Source organism: Pterocles gutturalis, unplaced genomic scaffold, assembly GCF_000699245.1.
Source record: "Pterocles gutturalis isolate BGI_N339 unplaced genomic scaffold, ASM69924v1 scaffold17924, whole genome shotgun sequence".
In the NCBI taxonomy this organism is placed as follows: domain Eukaryota; kingdom Metazoa; phylum Chordata; class Aves; order Pterocliformes; family Pteroclidae; genus Pterocles; species Pterocles gutturalis.
Genome location: NW_010128573.1, coordinates 1 through 20,666, shown reverse-complemented (window position 1 = coordinate 20,666; position 20,666 = coordinate 1). Strand labels below are relative to the sequence as shown.

General features: G+C 38.1%; 1 protein-coding gene across 1 annotated transcript in view; it reads right to left on the bottom strand.

Annotated features, from left to right (window-relative positions):
- Positions 1-20,346, bottom strand: part of DNAH10 (dynein, axonemal, heavy chain 10) — a gene marked incomplete at both ends in the record, with an annotated part of 47,929 nt that extends 27,583 nt beyond the window's left edge. The window contains 29 exon segments of the mRNA XM_010079681.1: positions 168-391; positions 916-1,149; positions 1,919-2,041; positions 2,143-2,376; positions 2,799-2,955; positions 3,272-3,483; positions 3,878-4,056; positions 4,292-4,394; positions 4,469-4,585; positions 4,688-4,846; positions 5,314-5,790; positions 6,984-7,140; positions 8,024-8,231; positions 8,918-9,082; positions 9,492-9,643; positions 10,291-10,460; positions 10,972-11,145; positions 11,479-11,655; positions 12,346-12,516; positions 13,139-13,333; positions 13,828-14,026; positions 14,493-14,683; positions 15,003-15,233; positions 15,475-15,632; positions 16,093-16,285; positions 16,805-16,920; positions 17,610-17,715; positions 18,521-18,666; positions 20,239-20,346. Of these exon segments, the coding sequence (XP_010077983.1) occupies positions 168-391; positions 916-1,149; positions 1,919-2,041; positions 2,143-2,376; positions 2,799-2,955; positions 3,272-3,483; positions 3,878-4,056; positions 4,292-4,394; positions 4,469-4,585; positions 4,688-4,846; positions 5,314-5,790; positions 6,984-7,140; positions 8,024-8,231; positions 8,918-9,082; positions 9,492-9,643; positions 10,291-10,460; positions 10,972-11,145; positions 11,479-11,655; positions 12,346-12,516; positions 13,139-13,333; positions 13,828-14,026; positions 14,493-14,683; positions 15,003-15,233; positions 15,475-15,632; positions 16,093-16,285; positions 16,805-16,920; positions 17,610-17,715; positions 18,521-18,666; positions 20,239-20,346 (5,236 nt within the window).
- Positions 20,347-20,666: the final 320 nt, after the last annotated feature.

Genomic DNA, 20,666 nt, shown 5'->3' with positions numbered 1-20,666 from the left:
TTTTTTCTGGTCAGTTAAAATACTGCATATGCATGTATTCATATCCTTCACATGCAGAAATAGAGGCTAAATTGTGTAAAAATTTATAAATTAAGTCTTTGTTTTTCTATGTCGCTACACGCTCATAGTAACATATAAGGTATTATCCTTGACACTGATTGTTTCACCTGCTTCTGTCTTCACAGTATCGAAAAATAGATTCCTTAGTAAGGAGTCTGTTCGTTCGTCTCATTTCTTCTAGCACTGCTGTCATCCAGTTCTCCACTCTGCCTGTTGCAGATACAGCCTGTCGGAACTCCATCACCTCCCCCTCAGCTGAAATCATGGCTGTTGCAATTTTCTCATCACCATCGCCATCCTGGAACCTCAGGGAGGCTATGTTATCATACATCTGAAATGCACCAACAAAGAAACTCACTGGCATTTTAGAAACAAAGCTTCAAAGATTTAAGTGTAACCAGCCCCCAATTAATCTTGAATGAAAATTTCCATGGACTCTAAAGAGAAATAGATCTGACTCTAAGTAATCAAATACAAATACTGATATATAGTTCAGCAGCACGGCTGCAGAGTAAACAAGCAGATGATCTGGCCCAAATTACATTGATTTTCTTCTAGAAAATAAACTATATTAGGAGTTACAGGAAGTTTCTTTAATGACTGATCATTCTGGTGTACCTTGAATGTTCTGCTACCAACGTTTCTCTACTGTAAGAGCTACTGGCCAGTATGAGAGCCAGGAGAGACTGTCGATCAGATTTGATTTGGTTATTCAGAGGCTCCTTCAAGATGCTGCCAGGATGCTCTTTGAATGCAATACATATTAGCCCACCCTTAACAGCATGTACAGTATAGTCTGTTAAACTTTTTAAAGCATCTAAAATCACAAGGCACTGTGGAAAGCCTTTACTGTACCTTTATCATGTGTTCCTGGACACAAAGTGGGTTACTGCTGCCAAGGATACTAAGCAACTCCTCATCAGATATAAAGTAAAATCTTGGGAAAGCATTTCGCTTGGAATCCAAATAATCATTCAAGCTTTTCTGACATTTCTCCAGCACATCATTTATATGATGGAAGTCTGAAAGACGATTTGGGGTTTCACAGGATGTTTTTATTACTGGTTCTTTTACAGTTTCATCCATTATCTACATAGGGAGAAAAGAAGGCTTAGAAAATACTGAACAGCAATGGATTACGCTAAATTAAACTAGTGACAAAGCAGTATAGGTTCTTATAGAAGTGAATTGGACACATTTTTAAACATGGTTTCCTGTTGCTGCAGTGCTGTATGAAAACATGGAGTTAGCAAGCTTTCAAAGTTGAGAGGATGGAGATACTACTGTAAAAGCAAGTGTAAGCAAAACAAGCCTGTATCCCAGGTAGCGCAAGGATAAACAGATACTTGACTTTGCTCCTGTATACAGAGGTACTTCAGGTGAAGGACAAACATAGCATTTCAGAATCCCAGCACGATCTCAAGTTTGCAGATGGGAAAAGAAAACTAAGCCATATTCATACTGGGAGTATGTGGTCAGCATGGGAACAGTGGCATTATACCAGCAAGGCCTTTTTAGCATGGTAAAGGTCCTCAACCTACAGAAAGGCATCCAAGCTTCTTATTAGCATGGTAAAGGTAAAAGGATGTATCTAATGAAAGGAAAAGGGGATTCTGCCTGCCCAGTACTGCCAGCCAGGGATCACACCTCTGTCCAGCTTAGCTAAATCAGGAGAAGTCTTCTGTGTATAACAGATGTGAAGTAAAACCACAGAGCTCCTGGGTTCCCCAATCTCGTATCCAATTCATTATACCATTCTCATTGTTACAAATGACACAGAAGACTACAGTGAACTATGGCAATGGAAGCAAAATGCACTAAATAGTTATGCTGATCACAAGTGAAGTCAATTACTTGCCTTTTTAAACATCCTGTCTATGCTGTCAAATATTTTCGCTTCCTCTGGAAGCTGTGATCTGATATCTCCACCAATAAAGATGCTCTCCAGGTACATCCATTTTCTCTGAACGACCACCCAGATCTAAGAATCAAATGTTACCATCAAAGAAAACAAAATACAATAGAAAACCTTGATGACAAATAATAGACATTAATTACATAGTCCCGGACTTTCCTCCCTACCTCAATTACTTCACCAATCAATGACAGAGTTTTTTCCCAGCAGTGAACTGTTGAGAGGAAAGGACCCACAAATCGACTGCCCAAAATACTCTGAAGATTGACATTGTCGTCATCAAGAATCTCTAAAATTTCATCTACAGATCCCAGAACAAAGCCTCGCTTCTCAGTGCCTTTGAAGTACATTTGTACAGTGAATTTCAGGTGTTGCCATCTTTCTGCTATTTCCTTCACACCCTGCATGTGAGCATAAAAAGATGCATGACTTAGTCTTCAGAAACTAGAGAACTATATTCTTAGTATAAAAACAAAACAATTAATTCAAGCAAAATTTTTGCACAGATTTTCTAACTCTGGTTTCTAAAGAAGGGTCTATTTCAAAACATCATGATGGCAACAGAATGGATCCTGCTTCATAAACCAAACTTGCTTATTGTAATAATAGAAATCCAACACACTGCTGCCAAAGCCAAGATAGCTAGGATTTTGTGCCATGTGGTAGCTTATTAACAGAGCTATTAATCTTAGCTGCCATCAGTTACATCACGGCAGCTCCCTGAAGATGGCCAAACTTGCTGTCATGCCAATATAAAAATCTCAAATAAAACGCAGACTGTTGTCAACTGTGTCTTTGGTTTTATTATGATTTTTTATGTTACCTTCTCAATGCTAAGTTCCTTAACAGCAGTTCCAACTATTTCACTGATAACATCTGAGTGTCTCTGAAGTTCCATAGCGAACATATTCTCCAAAGTGAATGTTTCTGTTTCCATTTCAAAACTTGTTCCTGTTCTCTCCATAAGGTCTTGCCAATGCCTGTTTTAAAATGACACATCAACAATTTTATCAACCACCATGATACAGTAAAAATGAAAACAACTGTAATTTAATACATGATAATGAAAACATGTTTATCACTCTGCTGTTCCAACAAGAACTAGTATTTTGAATACATAAAGTATCCTAGTCATCATAGTCATCTTGCATGCTATTACACAAGTTCATTAAGCAGAAGGTGAAGTTTCAAGCTTCAGGGCATGACATGACCCCAGTAACTGAAATTAAAAGTTCTAACAAAACAAACAAAATCTTCCTATATATAGAAAATGGATTTAAATGAATCAAAACAAACCTTTCTCTTAAAGCTTCATTTTTCAAATCAAGCAACAAAGGAATGGAGTCACGAAATGCTTTCATTTTTGTTTCCAAGTGGACGGCTACTGTCATACCGCGTACTTGTTTGGGCAGCTTTCGAAAGGCTTTAAGAAATCCTTCGATTCCTTCCTGAAGAACCTGGACATTGAGGTTTATCCAGAGTGTCTGAGACCATTCCTTTTTAGCTGCCTGGGAACAAGGTCAACAGGAGGGGGAAAAAAAATCATATTTTCCTTTTAGTTCTGACCAAAAAAAAAAAAATCTTTCCACTACACTAGGATCTAGAGACCACAGTCAGGATGCAGATGTAATTGTATTAACATTTTACAAACAAAGAAAGAGACAGGTTCATGTCCAAGACAGATTCACAGACAAATGCAACCAGCTCTTAGACCTGTACCAACATCATTAAAATAATTTCATGGTGATAGTCAATTAGAGATCACAGCTTATCTCATGCAAAGGCTTAGAACAGAGTTGACAGTAATTGAGGACGATGCAGTGTCTTCCTCTCTCCCCCACCGTTTCTGGGCATATGTCCATGAATATGCATGCGTCTGTGTGTACACAGTGTAATACTTACTCTTTGTAATTCATAAATTTCATAGATCTGCTTTAGACCTTTCATATCATTCTGTGCTTTCATTAAGTCAGGGTACACTGTAACTGGCAAGTCAAAAAGTTTCTCAACACTGCCCAGTTCCTGACAAATTTTTTCCAGTTTTTCCACTTCTTTTTCAAAAATGGCCATGAGTTCCAATCCTGGGAAAGGAGATGAATTTTTCTAGATAAACAATCCTAGGGATCATGGAGAATAAGTAAAACAGCATTTGCATGTAATCTGTAGAAGTTATAGTACTAAAAATGTCACATTCCTGGTTGATCAGTTTGTGTGTTAATAAGAAAAGCACAATTTGCTTGTTTTACATAAAATCTGAAGAATTGTCCAAAGACTACTGGTTTTAAGACAACATTTTACATGCATTGATCTATTTACCTTTATCAAGATCTTCCCCAACAGCACCAGGCCCGTCGGTAACGAATTTACAGAAGAAATCTTCTATCTCTTTGCTGTAGTCCTCAACTTGTTGCTGTGTAATCTAAAGAGAAGAGTGTTTAAATTGTTTTCCCTTTCCAGTTCTAATTTTTTTTCAATATTAATTACAAACATTACCTTTGTGAATTTGCTTTTTATGCCTCCAAGGTTGTGGTCAACTTCTGATGCTTCCAAGAAGAGAGTCTCCCACTTTTCCTTAATCTTGTCGGCCATCTCTTGCTCTTCTTTAGCTACCTAAAACATAACAAGTAACATCTCTCACAAGAAATAACTAGTCACAAGAAAGTGAGAAATATGTGCTCACATTATAAATGTTTTATGAGACAAGGCACTTACTGGAATATTGTACATTGCAAGAGTTCGGTATCTCTCACAGATGTCCAAATATTTTAGTTCCACCTTGAAGGACATTCCTTTGATCTCTGCAATTGTGCCAAGGACAATTTTGAGATCTTCCAGGGAATCTGGAGGTCTCTTAAGATTCTGTGATAAGCTCTGTAAAAAGCAAAAATAATTTCCAGAAGCAACACTGACAAAGCAGTTAGGCAGAATTATAATTATTAGTCAAACACAAAACACAAGTAAATAACATGCAGATTCATTTTCATTTTCAGTCTATGTGATAAAGACAACACTAACACACACAAAAACCCCAACTAAAAGTAAACCCCAGTACAGAAGGGATGTTTTTGTTACAACAAAATAGAAGTTGTAAGCAGCAATTTAAAGGGAACTACAGAATTACCAGTATGAACCTTTCATCAGTACAGGAGTGAGAAAATCCTGGGTTTTCCTGTTACTACTCTCTCCTGTTTCCCAGCTACAGAGAGGGACAGCTCACCTCATTACAGATGACATACCAAAATAAACCAGATAGTTTCAACCAATTTAGAGTATGGTTCAGATGGTCACCCACTACTCTGTGCTAGCTACATCAGACAATAGGAACAGAAAACACCTACCTGAATTTCCTCCTGAAGACTGAAGAGTTCCTCTCTTGCAGAGTCATTAAGCAACTTTCCAAGTGAAACCATCCAGCCTCTAGCATTCTCCTGCACTGCATAGACTAAAGGAGCCAGCTGGAGCCTGATAAATTGCTCATCTTTAATCAAGGGCTGTTGAGTCACTTCTTGAGCTACCTTCATATAGAACTGTAACTCTTCATCAAAGGTGATACAAGGAGGCTTTTCTGCAGCTAACCTCTCCATGACTATGCCTTTGTCTAATTTCCACAGCATGTCATACTTCTTCCATTGGTTCAAATACTTGCTGAGAGAAGCCAGGAGTGTGTGGACATTCTGAGTGATGAGAACAGCCTGTTCAATTATCAGAGGGTTCTGGCAGATGTCACTGTAAAAGCTGAAAGTGATAACTTCATCTTCCTTGACATGCTGAGGAGGGCATTCAATACATGTACCATGCATCCATCGTACAAAATGCTAGTTTTGAAGACAGGATGGAAACACAGTTACTTTGTAGAGAGCCATTTTAGTCAAATCATTCATAGAAACATAGAATCATTTAGGCTGGAAAAGACCTTAAAGATCATTGAGTCCAGCCATAAACGTAACTCTGCCAAGTCCACCACTAAACCATGTCCCTAAGCACCACGTCTACATGGCTTTTAAATACCTCCAGGGATGGCAAATCAACCACTGCCCTGGGCAGCCTGTTCCAATTCTTGATAATCTTTTCAGTGAAGAAATTCATCATCATTTGGAAGACTATGTAGAAAGTGGTACAAATTATTTCTCAAATCAATTGTTTTTCTGACAGCAATAAAAGAGATTACATTTTTCCATAAACTTGAGAGAGGAGCTAATTTCATTCTAACAAAATCTTTCCATGTGTTACTCAGTCTTCTTTTAAAATCTTCACTGAGCAACAATATATATAGCATGACACAAAGAAACAAGTATTAGGTCAAACAGGCTGGATGCAGCAACGGAGCAGACTGGCAAATCTGAGCATAGGAAGCACACTTAATCTAAATGTATTCATTTCAGGTGACATCTGGAATAATTTCTCCATCAGCACAGGGCAGGAACTTTGCCACAATATTTGGCTTCTTTTCTGGAAAGCAGTTCAATGCGAACATACTTATGCAGGGAAATATTGCTACATCTTTGCCAGCAAGCTAGACATTTCATCTGCTGTAAACCTGTTGTCTTAGATGAGTCCTAGATGTCCTTCTCCAAACATTTGCTGAACTATTTTTCTGCTGCTTTTGAGGAGAGCCATAATATAGAAAAGGCTACTCACATTCCTTATTCCACCAGCTTATTCATACATCAGAAAGCAACACCTGCAGTGCAACATGAAAAGTATTTCCTTCTGATGTATGCTGATTTATAGAACCAAATCATGTCCTTACACTGGCAAAACTGCTGGAAAGTAACAAATAATTTTGCCTGAGTAAAAATTGCATGAAGCTTTATGGCAATTTTTCTCCTTTGTCATTAGTTTGCAAAATTAGGACAGTCGGTAAAATTAGACCAATGTACTGGATATCTTGATTTAAAGATAAAGCAATATGAATCTCCCCTTTGACATTTATGCAACATAAAGCAAGTTTAAATCATTATAATCACAAGCAAACTCTATGATGAAGTAAATCCTTATAAAAAATCACCTTAGTGACCTCAACACAGTCTTGGACACATTGTGCAGTCATTTTTTTAATCTCATTGGCATTAGGCTGCAAGATTATCTCGGGAACAGATAAAACAGCTTCTGTTCGGAACAGCAGCACATTTGCAAGAACAGCTGCATTAAAAGCCTGCAAATTCCTGGGAAAGGGAAAAAATCATGTCAAAGACAGTAATAATCAGTTGCTGCCCCCCATGGAAATGTCCAACAGAGACTGCAATTATCAGGTATATGCTTAGATATGTAAGCAGATCTGTTTGAATTTAGTTACCACTGATTTCAGCTGGAAACACTGATGTGTACTGGAGCAAAATTGTCCCACTAATACAAATCTAAAAGCTTGACTAGCTAAAAGAAGCTACTGGAAGGAATGAATGGGGATATCCTGGTGCAAAAGGACCCTGAGACCATGGTCAACTGCATTGCAAGAGTCCAGCCAAGGACACAATGAAGTCAGCTGAGCATGAACCAGATTACAGAGACAAGGATCATGAGAAGAAGAGATGGCTGGGAAGCTTTTATAACCCTGTAATGTTCTAGTGTAACAATATCTTGCTTATAAGCCTTTATAATATCTTGCTACAGGAATCTCCTTGGCCCCTGCTGCTGATGAAAAGGTAAAGTATAACAAACCTTTGTTCTTGTACTGGTGTCCCTGCATTACAGAGATGCATCCAGCACCCAGACACTAAGTTCTCAAAACTGTATTCTTTAGTAAAACAAGACCTTGATTTTAAAAATAAAGCAGGGATATAACTATACACGCTGCAGAAAACATATCTTATTTCTCTCTTCTGCCAACAACATGTCAATACCCATTTTCTCAGAATTTGGGTTTCTCCTGTACCTTGTTATCAGTTCTCCATTCATCCCAGGAAAATAAACAGTACAAATACAAATCTGTCCCAAACTGCAAATCACTGAGCTGTTCAAACAAAATATCAGTATACATACTGATCAACAGATCCAGAAAAACCTGAAGATGAAAGACTGAAAATCCATTAAAGCAAACAATTTACTTACTTCACAATTAACTGTGTCAACACCTGATAAATCCTATTTTCCCAATATGCATAATAGCAAGTTAATTTTGGAGATTTGCCACTGTTCGTAGCGGCAACTCGTCCTTCCACTTTTATTAGCAATTGTGGAATGGCAGTATACTTTCTAACCATGTATGCCACATCTTTTGCTCTTTCACACTTAACATACTCAAAAAATTCTTTCACTTCTGCAAAAGATACAAAAAATAGCGTTATTACCTGCAAAAGATCTAACAGACTTGTGTACTGGAATAATTAGCTGGCCTTTATTCATGAACATTAAATTGATCTTGCATACTGATAAAAAATCTTCACTTATTAATGCTTAATTTATTAATATTTCAGCCCTCTGATTTTATATGGATTAAATTATTTAATAACAACCATTAGATGTGGAAGTAGCCTTTTAAGATTTACAAAGGGTTGAAAGAAATTTGGTCCATCACCCACTCACTCAAGTGACAGGGCAACCTGCGAGACAGTCACCTCACTGCAATTTCCATCTGAGGAAACCAGTTCAGTTCAGGTGGCCCAGAAGGGAGCTGCCACTCCATGCAGATCACATGAGAGTACACTACTGCACACAAGAAGGACAGGGCAACCAAGGGAAAGCTAGGGGGAAAGTGATCAGACACAAGGTAGACACAAGTCAAATCATCTATTTGTATACTCATCTTTATGTTTCTCTAATTGTCACTGTCAGCTTCAGAGTACTGAAGTTCTGTTTGTGCTTCCTGTGTGACACCATGAAATACTACTGTTAACTAGTTTTGGTAACAACTAAAAGGGTTGATCATAGCAACTAAAATGCAAAGTAGCAGACAAAGTGAAATAAAATATCATAGAGCGTGGAAATGAAAATATAAAGACTTACTGGGAAGTTCATCACCATTTTTTGGAAGCGGAAACTTAAAGAGGTTTGTTGATTCTATGAACAGAAGTTTGTTGCTTATGTCTTCAGAATTATAATGAATCTGACGGACAAGTGATTCAAACTTCCTGATGGCTTGTGTACATCGGGCAATAAAGTCACCAATACCTTGAAATAAATCACAACCATTTGGTGTTTTTTTTTTTAACAAATATTTCACCAATGCATCAAAATTGCCACAACCAGAGGTGTTTTATCTCTGAGAGTGAACTGACGCTCTGCAGAGAAATAGATTAGACGATTTCTCATCTAATCCTTCATCTAGCTCCCTTGCAGCTGTCATCTAATGGTCTCTATTGATTTCCCCTCAGTGTTATAAATATAATAAAAACATAAAAAATACCCTTCTAGATCAGAGTCTGTCTAACCTACGATTCTGACTCTGACCACGGCAATAGGATGTACCATTTAGGGATACATCGCTGTCCTGTGACATAAAAAATTGATTGCAGAATTGAAGAGATTTTTAAACCAAAAATCAGTATCTAAGGCCATTTTAAAATAGTATCTCCATTACCTAAGGAATTCCATTTGAGTCTTCTGTGCCCTGGTGTGAATACTCTCCAGAGTTCTTGAATATGGTCATCAAGAAGATTGGTTTCTGCTTCATTCAGTGTTCCCATTAATTTGTGATACCAATCCAGCATGTTTTTCAATCCATTTGTATACCTAAGGAGTGTAAGAAACACAACAACAACAACAACAAAACATAAAAATCAGGGTTGTCTGGAAATACAGCTCTGAACTCAGACCAAAGAGCAGATCACTTCCATCACTCCACTCAAACTTCCATATAAAGCAAAATTTTCAGAAACAGACACTGAATGAATATTCATTCATATTAAATGCAATTAATTTCCCATTGAAAACCAAAGACAAACTTCACATGGCTCAAATAGTAGCTAGACAAACCTCTCTTGCCCCAGCTCAGAAAAAGTTTTTTTAAAAGCCTCGGTCTAAAGCACAGAAGTGAACTCAACAGGTGGACTTTAAAATCCAGTTAGTGATAGCTTAAATGTCAGCTGAAATCTAAATGGCTTTACAATTCATTGCAAAACAAATTACTTTCCTTGTTTTTCCTCAGATTTTGATGAGATGTTAATTTGTATGGCATAGTCCAACAGGGTAAAGGATGCAGACAGTGCCAGAGAAAAGCTTATTAGTGGAACATGGCCACTAGTAATTTTACCCTTAAAAAAAAAGTCACTAAGAGCTCTCCTGTTTCCAAAATTTGATGACCATTTTGGTCTGGAGTGAAATAACTTGAAACACTGCCATAAGTCTGTATGTGAGCAGCTATTCTGTTACAGCCTTACCTAAGATATTTATCTTCCTGTAATGCCACATATCTTGCTACTTCTGGGACTGGAAACCCTAGTTGTTCCATGTACTTTGTTTCAATTATAATCTCTTGGAGTACAGGAGAAAAATTCACTATGAAGTGGGCACTTTTCTTTGTGGTGACAGGCTCCTCTGTTACAGAGCTCTACAACACAAGAAAGAGCAGCAGAAAGGAGAGGAACACCAGATCATTACAATTATATACAACTACCTCTTCAGTGAAAGCTGATTACAAGAAAAAAAACAAATCACCTCTGTTTACATACTGGTACAACCAGTTACAGCAGATATGCCAGTGGAAGTTCATAGTCAGACAAAAATTTAGCTAGAACAAGATTCTGCATGGTCTCTGCTGGGAACCTACCTCCACCTAAATTCAGTCCCAAGTTTTGTTTTAATGTCCCAAAGATGCTGCACCAAAACCCAAAAATAAACAGGAATTACAGCACAGAAGAACAACATTCACCCATTTGTCAGGTCAGTTATCAACTATGTCTTATAAAGGATCACAAACAATTCTGAGTTCAGAACTTTTGAAAATTTCCTTTCAAAAACTGTGTTTAAAATATTATTCTTAGAAAAATCTCACTGACCATCAGATAGGTTCCAGTTCCTCCCCACAGAGAAGTCTGGTATACCATCTTCCTTTATCTCACCTGCTCAGAAGTCTCGGGATTAACAGAGGTTGCAGCCCCAACACGGATGACAGTCAGCAGAGTATTTTTCAGTAACAGTGGGAGTATCTGTTCTGTCCCCTCTCTCCACTGATTGTATTTTTGATCTTCGTACTCTTTCATGCTCTTGGCCACTTGAAGATATATTTGTTTTACCTAGAAAGGAAAATTCTGTATCACTCATTTTAAAAACCATGAGAAATGTTCAACTAACCTGTCTTAATATGGTTTCTCATTTTTACTAGGTGAGAGGGCAAGTAACACCTTGTAATTTATGCAGGCAATGGAGGATCCAGGCTTCTGAATTCTGTCATTGATACTGTCACTATCTTTTTTTGGTCTCACTCAGCTTTTCATGTCAAACATGGCTTGTTGTGTGCAAAGACATTCTTAGAACTTCATCTCACATAAGAGCACCTTCACATCTTTAGAAGAAGGGTATGAAGAAATTATTTCTTCCTTCATTAAATACCAAAAGAACTAACATACTTCCTTTCCATGTTCACTAGCAAGCAACTCCTCTACTTCTTGAAATCGAATAATAGTGTGCTTGATCCGACAGAAAAGAGATCGGGACCAGTATATTGCTCCAGCCACTGGAGGATGATTCTTGTACAAAGGTGGATCCTTGAGGTTCTGAACAAAGATTTGCTTAATATTTTCAACCTAGAAGACAGCAAAGTATTGCAAAGCATCATTCCTCCACTTGCTTGTCCATGGTCAGTATCTAACCTGCTACCCAGCACAAGCTCTGAAGCTAATTCCAGCAAGCAGGACAAAAACAATTTTATTTTGTTTTAATTAGATCTCTTGTTTGTATTAATTGCATTACAGAGAATGTCTTCCTTCCTATATCTTGTGGAACTACTATTGTGGCAGTGCTATGACATGAAAAGCTTTCCAACATATAGGCTTCAACATGTCAAAAATTATTTCTGCCTTCACAGCTGATCTCTGACACCCTTTTGGTCATACCATGAACTTGTTGTCCATCAAAAGAAAGCTGTACGGTGTGAAAGATTTATTTTCTCAGGAGGGACTACTGTTGAACTGCTGTTCACAAGGTAAAGGAACAGCCACAAGCCTTGGTGCATTGAGTACATGCAAACATCTTTCAGTTCCCATACAGTGCCACACATGTACAGATCTGCACATCCATTTCAGTAAATTAACCACACTATTTCTCTAATAGGCTCCAAAAGAAGTGAGAGCAACTATTGTGTTTATTTTGTAAAACTTTTTAGTCTTTCTGATAGCAAATGACACTATACAGGTATTTAGACATATACACTGATTTATGATTTTCACTAGGTAAAGAGCTTTATGTACTACGCATGTAATCCTTAAATTAAATACCTCTTTACAGTATTGGTCCAAAATATCATTAAACTTCATCATCAGCTGTTTATTAATGGTTTCACGAGAGTGGATGTGTTTGAATTTTAACAGCATGTCAAATGCAGCTTCTGCTGACCGAAGGGCCTTAAAAGATGCATCAATAAAGTCTTTCGTCTCTTCTTCAATAACCTAGACAAAGGAAGAAGGCCAAGAATCCCTGTCACTTAGAGATTCATCTTGCAAAACCAAGTAAGGAAGACAAAATGAAAATACATTTTATAATAATGGTCAAGCATATTTTTACTTTCTTTTTTTTCTTATAAATTACTAATAAACTGATGGCTTTCCAGCAAGCTGCAGGAAATTACTGTTAATTAATGTGTCTGCTGGGAAGGCATATAAATCACAAAAAAACTGTTTGTACTTTGTGGGTATTCTTAGCTGAGGGTTGAAGGGCTGAATTAATCCAGAAAAGGAAATGTTACTTCTTTGTAGGACATGATTGAGATGTGTCAGCACATGACGACAGGGAGGTCATATGTAGCCTCTGTTCATGCTGTAAGGATTCTGCCAGTGACCAAAAGCATGCTTCACCATTTTCAAGATAAAGTGAAACTATAAACAAAAAATACTTGGAAACAGAATACTGACCTAAAAAAAATGGTCAAATTCCTCACATTTTCATTTACCTGTTTATTCATATATTCCTTTCTTTTGCAAATTTACATTTTCTTTAAATGAAAATGTTGCTATTCTAGAAGGAACTCGTAAATAGGAAGTAACAGGGGGAATCACAGTAGATGGTACTTACTGAAACTTCTTCTCTAAATTTTTCCATAATTAATTTCCAGTCACGTGCACTTTTGATGCTAAAAGGGTCAAAAGTCAGTTCCTCCACAGGACTAGTTAGCTCGTTTACTTTTCTCAGTAGATCATCAATACGCTTTGGCTCCCCTGTGACAGCTTTCAGTTCAGGACTAAATATATTGCAAAACTCTTCAATGACCTGTTAATTCAGAAGAACATACCAGAAAGCTTTATTTTTAATGGTTTTTTTTTATGATATTTCTTTCTGATATTATTTCCTTCAAAAAATAAAAACAGCTGAGAGAATGAACAATTTGTGCTGTGATTTACATTCTGTATATTTCTATACAAGATACTAAGTATCTTTATGGTAAAAAAACCCCACCCTACAGGCCTTACACTTCAGTTGTTAAAACAGATAATACTCAGTTATTACTCCTTTTTATTCCACTTTTCACATACGCAGCTTTTACATACACAGTCTATAGCATATGGAATTATTCTGTCTCAAGCATTAAACGCAGCTTTGTTGGAATCAAACAGATTGCTTGAATCAAACAGATTGTCTTAAACACAAAACCACTCACAAAACTACAGGCTGTCGATATTTCAACAGCTACAATACAAAAGAATTTCCTCTACAGACTAAGACACCAATAATACAATCCTTTCATTTATTTTCTATATTACTACCTGCAAAATATCATACAGATCTTGACAGACTGAAGCCATATAATCTGTTTTTTCAAATAAACGTTTTTGGTCAAATTCCCAGTGTTGCTCTCTTCCTGATGCTTCAATTTGGGCACGAACAGCAAAATAATATTTCTTCCATTGTTCAAGAGCGCTTTTGGCTTCTGCTATTTTCTTTTTTGTGGCAGCTCTATCTTGTCTATTAATCAAATCGAAACAGTTAAGACACTATGATAGAAAGACTATAGATAGAAAATTATATCTCAACTGGATTAATACAGTTTAGCAGCTTCAATTATACAAGATCTAGGCAAAACTTATAACTGTGAGCTCTTAATTTTCAATGTGACTGATTTTGAAAGGAGATATTATTTCAGGACTGATTTTGATTATATTTATGCCACATTTTTACTACTGTAATTCTATTGGTTTATTGATTTATGTCCCTTTTAGACAAAAGAGGACAAGCACCTATTTCTTCACAGTGATCCAGTAATTTATGAAAATTAAAAAATACATTGACTTTTAATTGATCTTACAATACAACTTCAGATAGTGAAAAAAGCTGGAACCTTTTTGATGAAAGTGTTATCTACTGCACTTCATGTAAAACAAGCAAAGCTTTTAATAAATACAGACTAGTTAAGCAGGAATCCAGTACTTACTTAAACAGTGTGTGTAAATCCACAACTTTGTACACTCTCGTTGAAATTTCCCATGCAATTCGTTCCATGAGGGGTACCATCCGTTCATCCTTGTTGTAATGCCCTGAGATAGCCCATACCATTCTCAGGGCATTCATCAGCGAAGGAATTGTATCCAAGACAACATTAAACCCGGTGCTGTATGTTAAGTTCTATTAAAAGTATTATAAATATTGTGAATAAGATGTCATGAAAATATACAGATACATATTTTATAAACTAATATTTATTCTATTGATACCTGAGGTTAAGAAAGTCTGTGACATTATTAAAAAAATAACCCAGTCAAGGAAGCACTCTGGTCTCAAATAAAATAAGCAAGCCTTTTTTTAATTAAATATAAAAAAGCTAGAGTATGTCTTTATTGCTGATAAAAAGTGAAAAATAAACAGGAGATGTTTATATCAACAGAGAAACCAAATTCAGAAAACTACAGTTAAAACTTCACGAAGTTTTCTTAAGGATACATACCTTCAAATGGTGTTCAAGAGTTGAAAGAAATGTAACATTATCTAGAGCTTCCACATGACATTTTCTGAGATCACTTAAAACTACGTGTAAATCTCCAGTACACTCAGATTCAGCTTCCTGTAATATTTCCAAAACTTTTTGCACTTCTGAAAGCTTTGTCTGTTCAGTAAGAGCACTTAAATTATCATTTCTTTCACGCCAGAAGTCAACTTCTGCAAGAGGACCATCACCCTACAAGTAATGTGGAATAAAATATAAATTCTAAATTACCATTATGCAAGAGTGAAAACCTATAACCAGGACTATATTTGTTCCTTCTTTTCAATATGCTGTCTGCTGAGAAAAACCTGATATGATTCAACCATGCAAAAAACCCAGACAGAAGATGATCTTTGAAATCAGAAGAGTTTTACACACACTGAAGGGAACTGCTCATGGAATAAAAGAAGCTTGGTGTTATGGGCAACGTTACCTGTGGAACCTTTTCCAGTTGTTCCTTTAGGGCCGTGGATAGTAATTTCTGCCAGGTCATTGCACAACTTTCCAGAGCTTCAACCACTTCTGGAACTCTGGCAAGAACTGTCACTTCTCCATCTAGATTTATCGTTGGCATCTCCAGTTTCATATCTCCTACTGGAAGAGAAGGCACATAGAGTTAACGGTCTTGTTCCATCAGCACTGGTAAGGTAATATCACTGAAATGGCCTATGCCTTCCATCCTGTTAGCTACTTGGGGACAGGTAACATACCACCTGCTCTGCCTGTCTGAGAATATGGCAAAATACAGCCAGTTGCTTGACAGCTAACATAGTGCGAAGAAAGATACATTCCTAAAAATAAATGGAAAGCTCTCAGCTTTCAAGCCTCAACTCTCAATCTCTAACTATTAAGAATTAGGGTTAGGATTATCAATCTGCCTACTGTAGGCTGCTATGCTCTCCCTAATGGCATGACAGCAGCCCCTGTCAGAGAAGGGACACTAAACAACCCATGAAGTCTCATTCAGTCTACCACCTTCTACACCCTGCTGTGGCCTGAGTCCCCCAAACGCTGGTAAGCAATGAAACGTGTTTACCCTCTCTCCTCTCACCTCCAGTTTCTTGTGTAGTCTCCCCAGTAACACTTAAGGATTTTTGCTTGTTCATTTGAATCTCATTCCTCATCTGAACACTACAGTATTCCTCAGACTGTTCCTTCTTTTCTGCAAGCTCAGTCCCGAGCAAATTCCTTTTTTCAGAATCTGTGTTTTCACGATCTGGAGGAAAGGAAGTGTCCTCAGCCTGCTGCTGGCTATAGGAGAGAGCTGGCGAAAACATCTGTAATACAAACAGGTACCATAAATTAGATGGCTCATATTTATAAAAGAAAACAATAGAAGTCAGCTTACTAGCAATTCACTTAAGCTTTGGATATGTTATTCTAAAATTTAATTTAATTGCAACTCCTTCTATTTCACATCTTTAGCATCATTCTCCATGCCTCAAGTTCTGCAGGTGCATAGCTCTAGCATGCTTTCACAAAAGTCTATCAGCACAAAAGTAAAGGTATCTGCTGTCACATTCTTAAATCTTTCTCATATAGGGTCAGGCAATGAAATAATGCCTGTCTGCACATGTTTACAAAAATTTGGGAAACAAAGTATCAAGTAATGATCAACAAAAACCTAATTTTGGCATAGGAAGGTCACTCATTAAATATTAGCATTTCTTATGCACAGTCTATATGGTCAGCAGAATACTAAATAGGCAAATCACTCATAGAAACACTCCAGACTCCATATATAAAAGCTGTAACACATTTACCTGTGAGATGGCATTTCTTAGCACCAAAAGAGTATCATCAGTCAGTACACCAAATTTTATTACTTTAGGAAGAACCTCGTTAGCTTCAGTCAGGTCATTAGGCTCAGTAACTCTTTCTAAACAGTAGACAAACAATTACATAAATCCAATCACTTGATACAGAAAGCAATATGCAATAGCATAAAGTTCTTTCCATAATAAGTTAAAACTCCAATAAAACAAATCGTGTCTGTAATAAACTAGGTTTAGTGGAAGTCACTTTCAGAATCAAACACCTGTTTGCCTTAGTGTAGAAGCTATTTCCTAGGGGGCTAGAGCTGGACACTGAGGTCTGATTGCGACCAGAACCAGAGCTACTCCAACCACTGTCATTGGGTTTATGAGAAAAGTAAGAACTACCAGAATAAAACACACTGCTGATGAGTATCAGAACTTGACTCAGGTCAGAAAGCCCGATACCCCAGTTGTGCTTATCACCATCTTATGGTCTGACTTTCACACACAGCTCCACATCCTCAAAACACTTCCCACAGTTCTAGCAGCTGTAGTAACTACATCTTCTTAGTTCCTCTGAGTGCAGCACGAAAGCTTCATCCTTGCTGGTAAAATTATACTTAACGTCCCACAAATTTCATATGAAAAGCATTCCTGATTCCTGGTTCTACTCCGAGACTACTCCTACCCAGTTAACTAAGCGGGATATACACTATCCTGAATCCCAGGTACTCTCACCTTTTTACAGTATGAAGGACTGTTTAATGCAAAGACTGAAAACGCTGAGCCTACAGTTATTCAGGGCACATACCTTTGGTGTCTCTCAGAAAATATACTGTACTGTCTGACACAAACTCTTCAGGAATTTCATCAAGAGCCACGTGGAAACACACTTTGTCAAATTTCTGTTCTTGTAGCTGAAACAGAAAATAAAAAGGAAGTGTGACTGTTTGCTGACATGCTTCTTAACAGCAAGAAAATGTTTGCCTGCTGTGCGCAATGGGACAGAATTGTTATTTCAACTCCATTATCTTCACATTGCTGTCCAAGTAAACTACTAATAAAAGAATGTTAAAAAATCACTCAGCTAAGAGTAAAGATCATCAACTTTGTAAACCATGTTGATTTCCAGACCAATAGGGCCAAGAGCATTAGTGCTTGAAACACAAGAAACCAGAAAGCACTCAAATGACTGCACCCCTGAGCCTTTCTGAGAATGTGCAAGCACCTCCTCGCCTTCCACCTCCATCTCAGTCATAAACCACGTTTAGTTAGAAACCCCACTCCATCCTGACTGTCTAATTAGGCAAAAGACTTGAGGTTCAAAAGCCTTTGCTCACTGTTCCTTACATGCTCCTCCCATGGTGTCTTTATCTAGTAATTATTCTATCTGCAACTTTTCTTTTACAAGCAACTCTGGAAAGAGCTAATGTGGCACCTGAGTAACTCTCTGCTGCATTTCCTCACCAAAAATCGTAGTGTTTTACCAAGTAAATTGCCTTTGCAATGTCTTGTCAGTCAACATCAGAGGCTGTGGCAGACACCACAGGCCATTGGTTTTGAACAGAAATTCCTGTCCTTGTAAAATGTTCTGTTCTGCTCAGAGTACTCGCTCTGCACTGTACCTCCTTAATCTGCCTGCCAGTTTTACTGAAACATTTGCATCAGAAAGCCAGTATCTTCACATCCAGAAAAGAACAGAGTAAAATACAAGAGACTTACCTGCGGTGTCTGTTCCATACTGTCAGCTGTAAATCTTTGCTCCAGTTTACTCAGTTCAGACCCACTAGAGAGAGCCGATATGTGCCCTGACACACCATCATCATCTGTAGATTCCAGAGGCAATGTCTTGCTTTCCTGAGGTGTCCCTAAGAAAGAATAACAGAAGAGAACTCAATTAAAGAACACATATTCCATGCACATAAGATGGATCCTTCCAATTTTCTTCTTGAACTAAATAACTGAGCATTTTCTTCCATCTTCAGCATCACCTTTCGACAACCAGCCATCCAAACTTGGTGTTAACCATACATTTCCCATAGGACAGCACTACTGCTGTCCTATGGGAAATCCAAACATGCAAGCGAATATTCAGCATTTCACAGGTAATTGGGCTTGATTTAGGATATCCTTACCAGCATTTTCCAATGCAATTTATTTTTTATTACAAAATAAACAGAATAATGCATTTCAAGCTGAAACCACATTGTAAAAGGAAATGCAAACAATTAAAGAGTTTTGTTATGTCAGACCTATGATGTGGAAAATATTTGTAGTTATGTCATGACCAAGAAGTGATGGTGAAGACACTGTAACACAGGAACAACCGCATGAACTCTAGGCCAGTCAAGAATTTCATACTTTATTTTATACTGTCTTTCAGACGGTGCACCATGTCTTCTTCCCCTTTCAGAACAGGCTTCTGGACACTTAAAAGAAGTGGAAAAAGCACAGTGCAACCCCACCTGGAAAGGTCGCACCCTCCTGTGTGCTAATACTATTATCAAGCAATAATTCTCCCTGACTTACTGCTTTTGAGCATTAACCTGCAGCATTGCATCTGCCTCCTTTCCGAGCTGCAGCGTGGTAAATTGAACTTTATCATTCCTCTAGTCTACTCACATCCACACCAGGCTTCAGCACTTAACTTTTGTGGTCTTTTCTTTTTTGCACAGTATGAACAAAATTCTTTCGTGGATATAAAATACCAGGCCATGACTCTGCTTCTGCAAGTAACTGTTTCAGAAGTTTGTGGGAGTTAAACAGATAGTGACACCAAAGAACAGAATAGAATCTCCGAGTCATGGAAAGTCATTGCTCTCTTCTGACACCCTTTCTATCGCTTTTCCTTTTTTTTTTTTTTTTGTGTGTGTGTGTGTGTGAAAGGCTTCTCTGCAATACTGTGGTTAACATACTGGACCCATCTTGACTCTTCACAGCACCACCACTTTCATCTTCAATAAACTACATCAGAATAAAGAAGAGAGTTTGCAACTCTTAAGTGGAATGAATTCATTCCTAACAAAGGGAACATATTCATTTGATTTATTTTTATAAAATTCATCTTTAACAATCTGAAGTTATAAAGCCAGTAAAAGATATCACAGACAAAGACTGGATGGAAGATCTGTGTATGTGGGTTAATTTTGCTCACCCAGTCATTTTCTTTCTTTCCATCTGTTTGGAAAAGATGAAAGAGACAAACTAGGATAGGTTTCTTTCAAAGGAGCATCCTGAGGCAGAAGCTCTTGAGAAAACATTAATTAGCCACACTGCCCAGTACACTGTCCAGAAAATCCCATCTGTTTTCTTGGGAAAAGAAGCTGTTGATGTTACAAACACTGCTGGATCTGCTTAAGAGGGCTACATGAGCTAGTCACATTTACCCCCATGGCAGTGTGTCCTGAAACAATCACGCTTTGGCTGCTCAAGCCACCTACTTCCTTCCAGTGCCACAGAGGCGGCTGTTTCAGTCAGCTGCTCAGGAAATGCGTTCCCTGGGCCTTCCTCCTGCTGCTCAGTCGCAAGCTCGTCTGCGTCACCTGTGTCTGCACACACACAAAATGGCAGGACAGCACGATACAGACACTCTGCAGTGCGGATGGTGCAAATCCCACCAGGACACAACCAGAGGGCGGGAAGGCCATGGAAATGGGTGGGATAGACCGGACACAGCCCAAGGGAGGGAAAGGGGTGAGGACAGAGGTAATGAGTGTAGGACCCACCAGATGGGACAAAGAGGGGCCCGAAGGAGAGGGAAACAGGGAACTGGGGAGAGAAGGACAGAGTGAAGGGGCTCGGGGTCAGGCACTGCCCAGGGGAGGGCTCGGCAGGCCGGGGCACCGGACCCTCACCCAGGGCCTCCTCT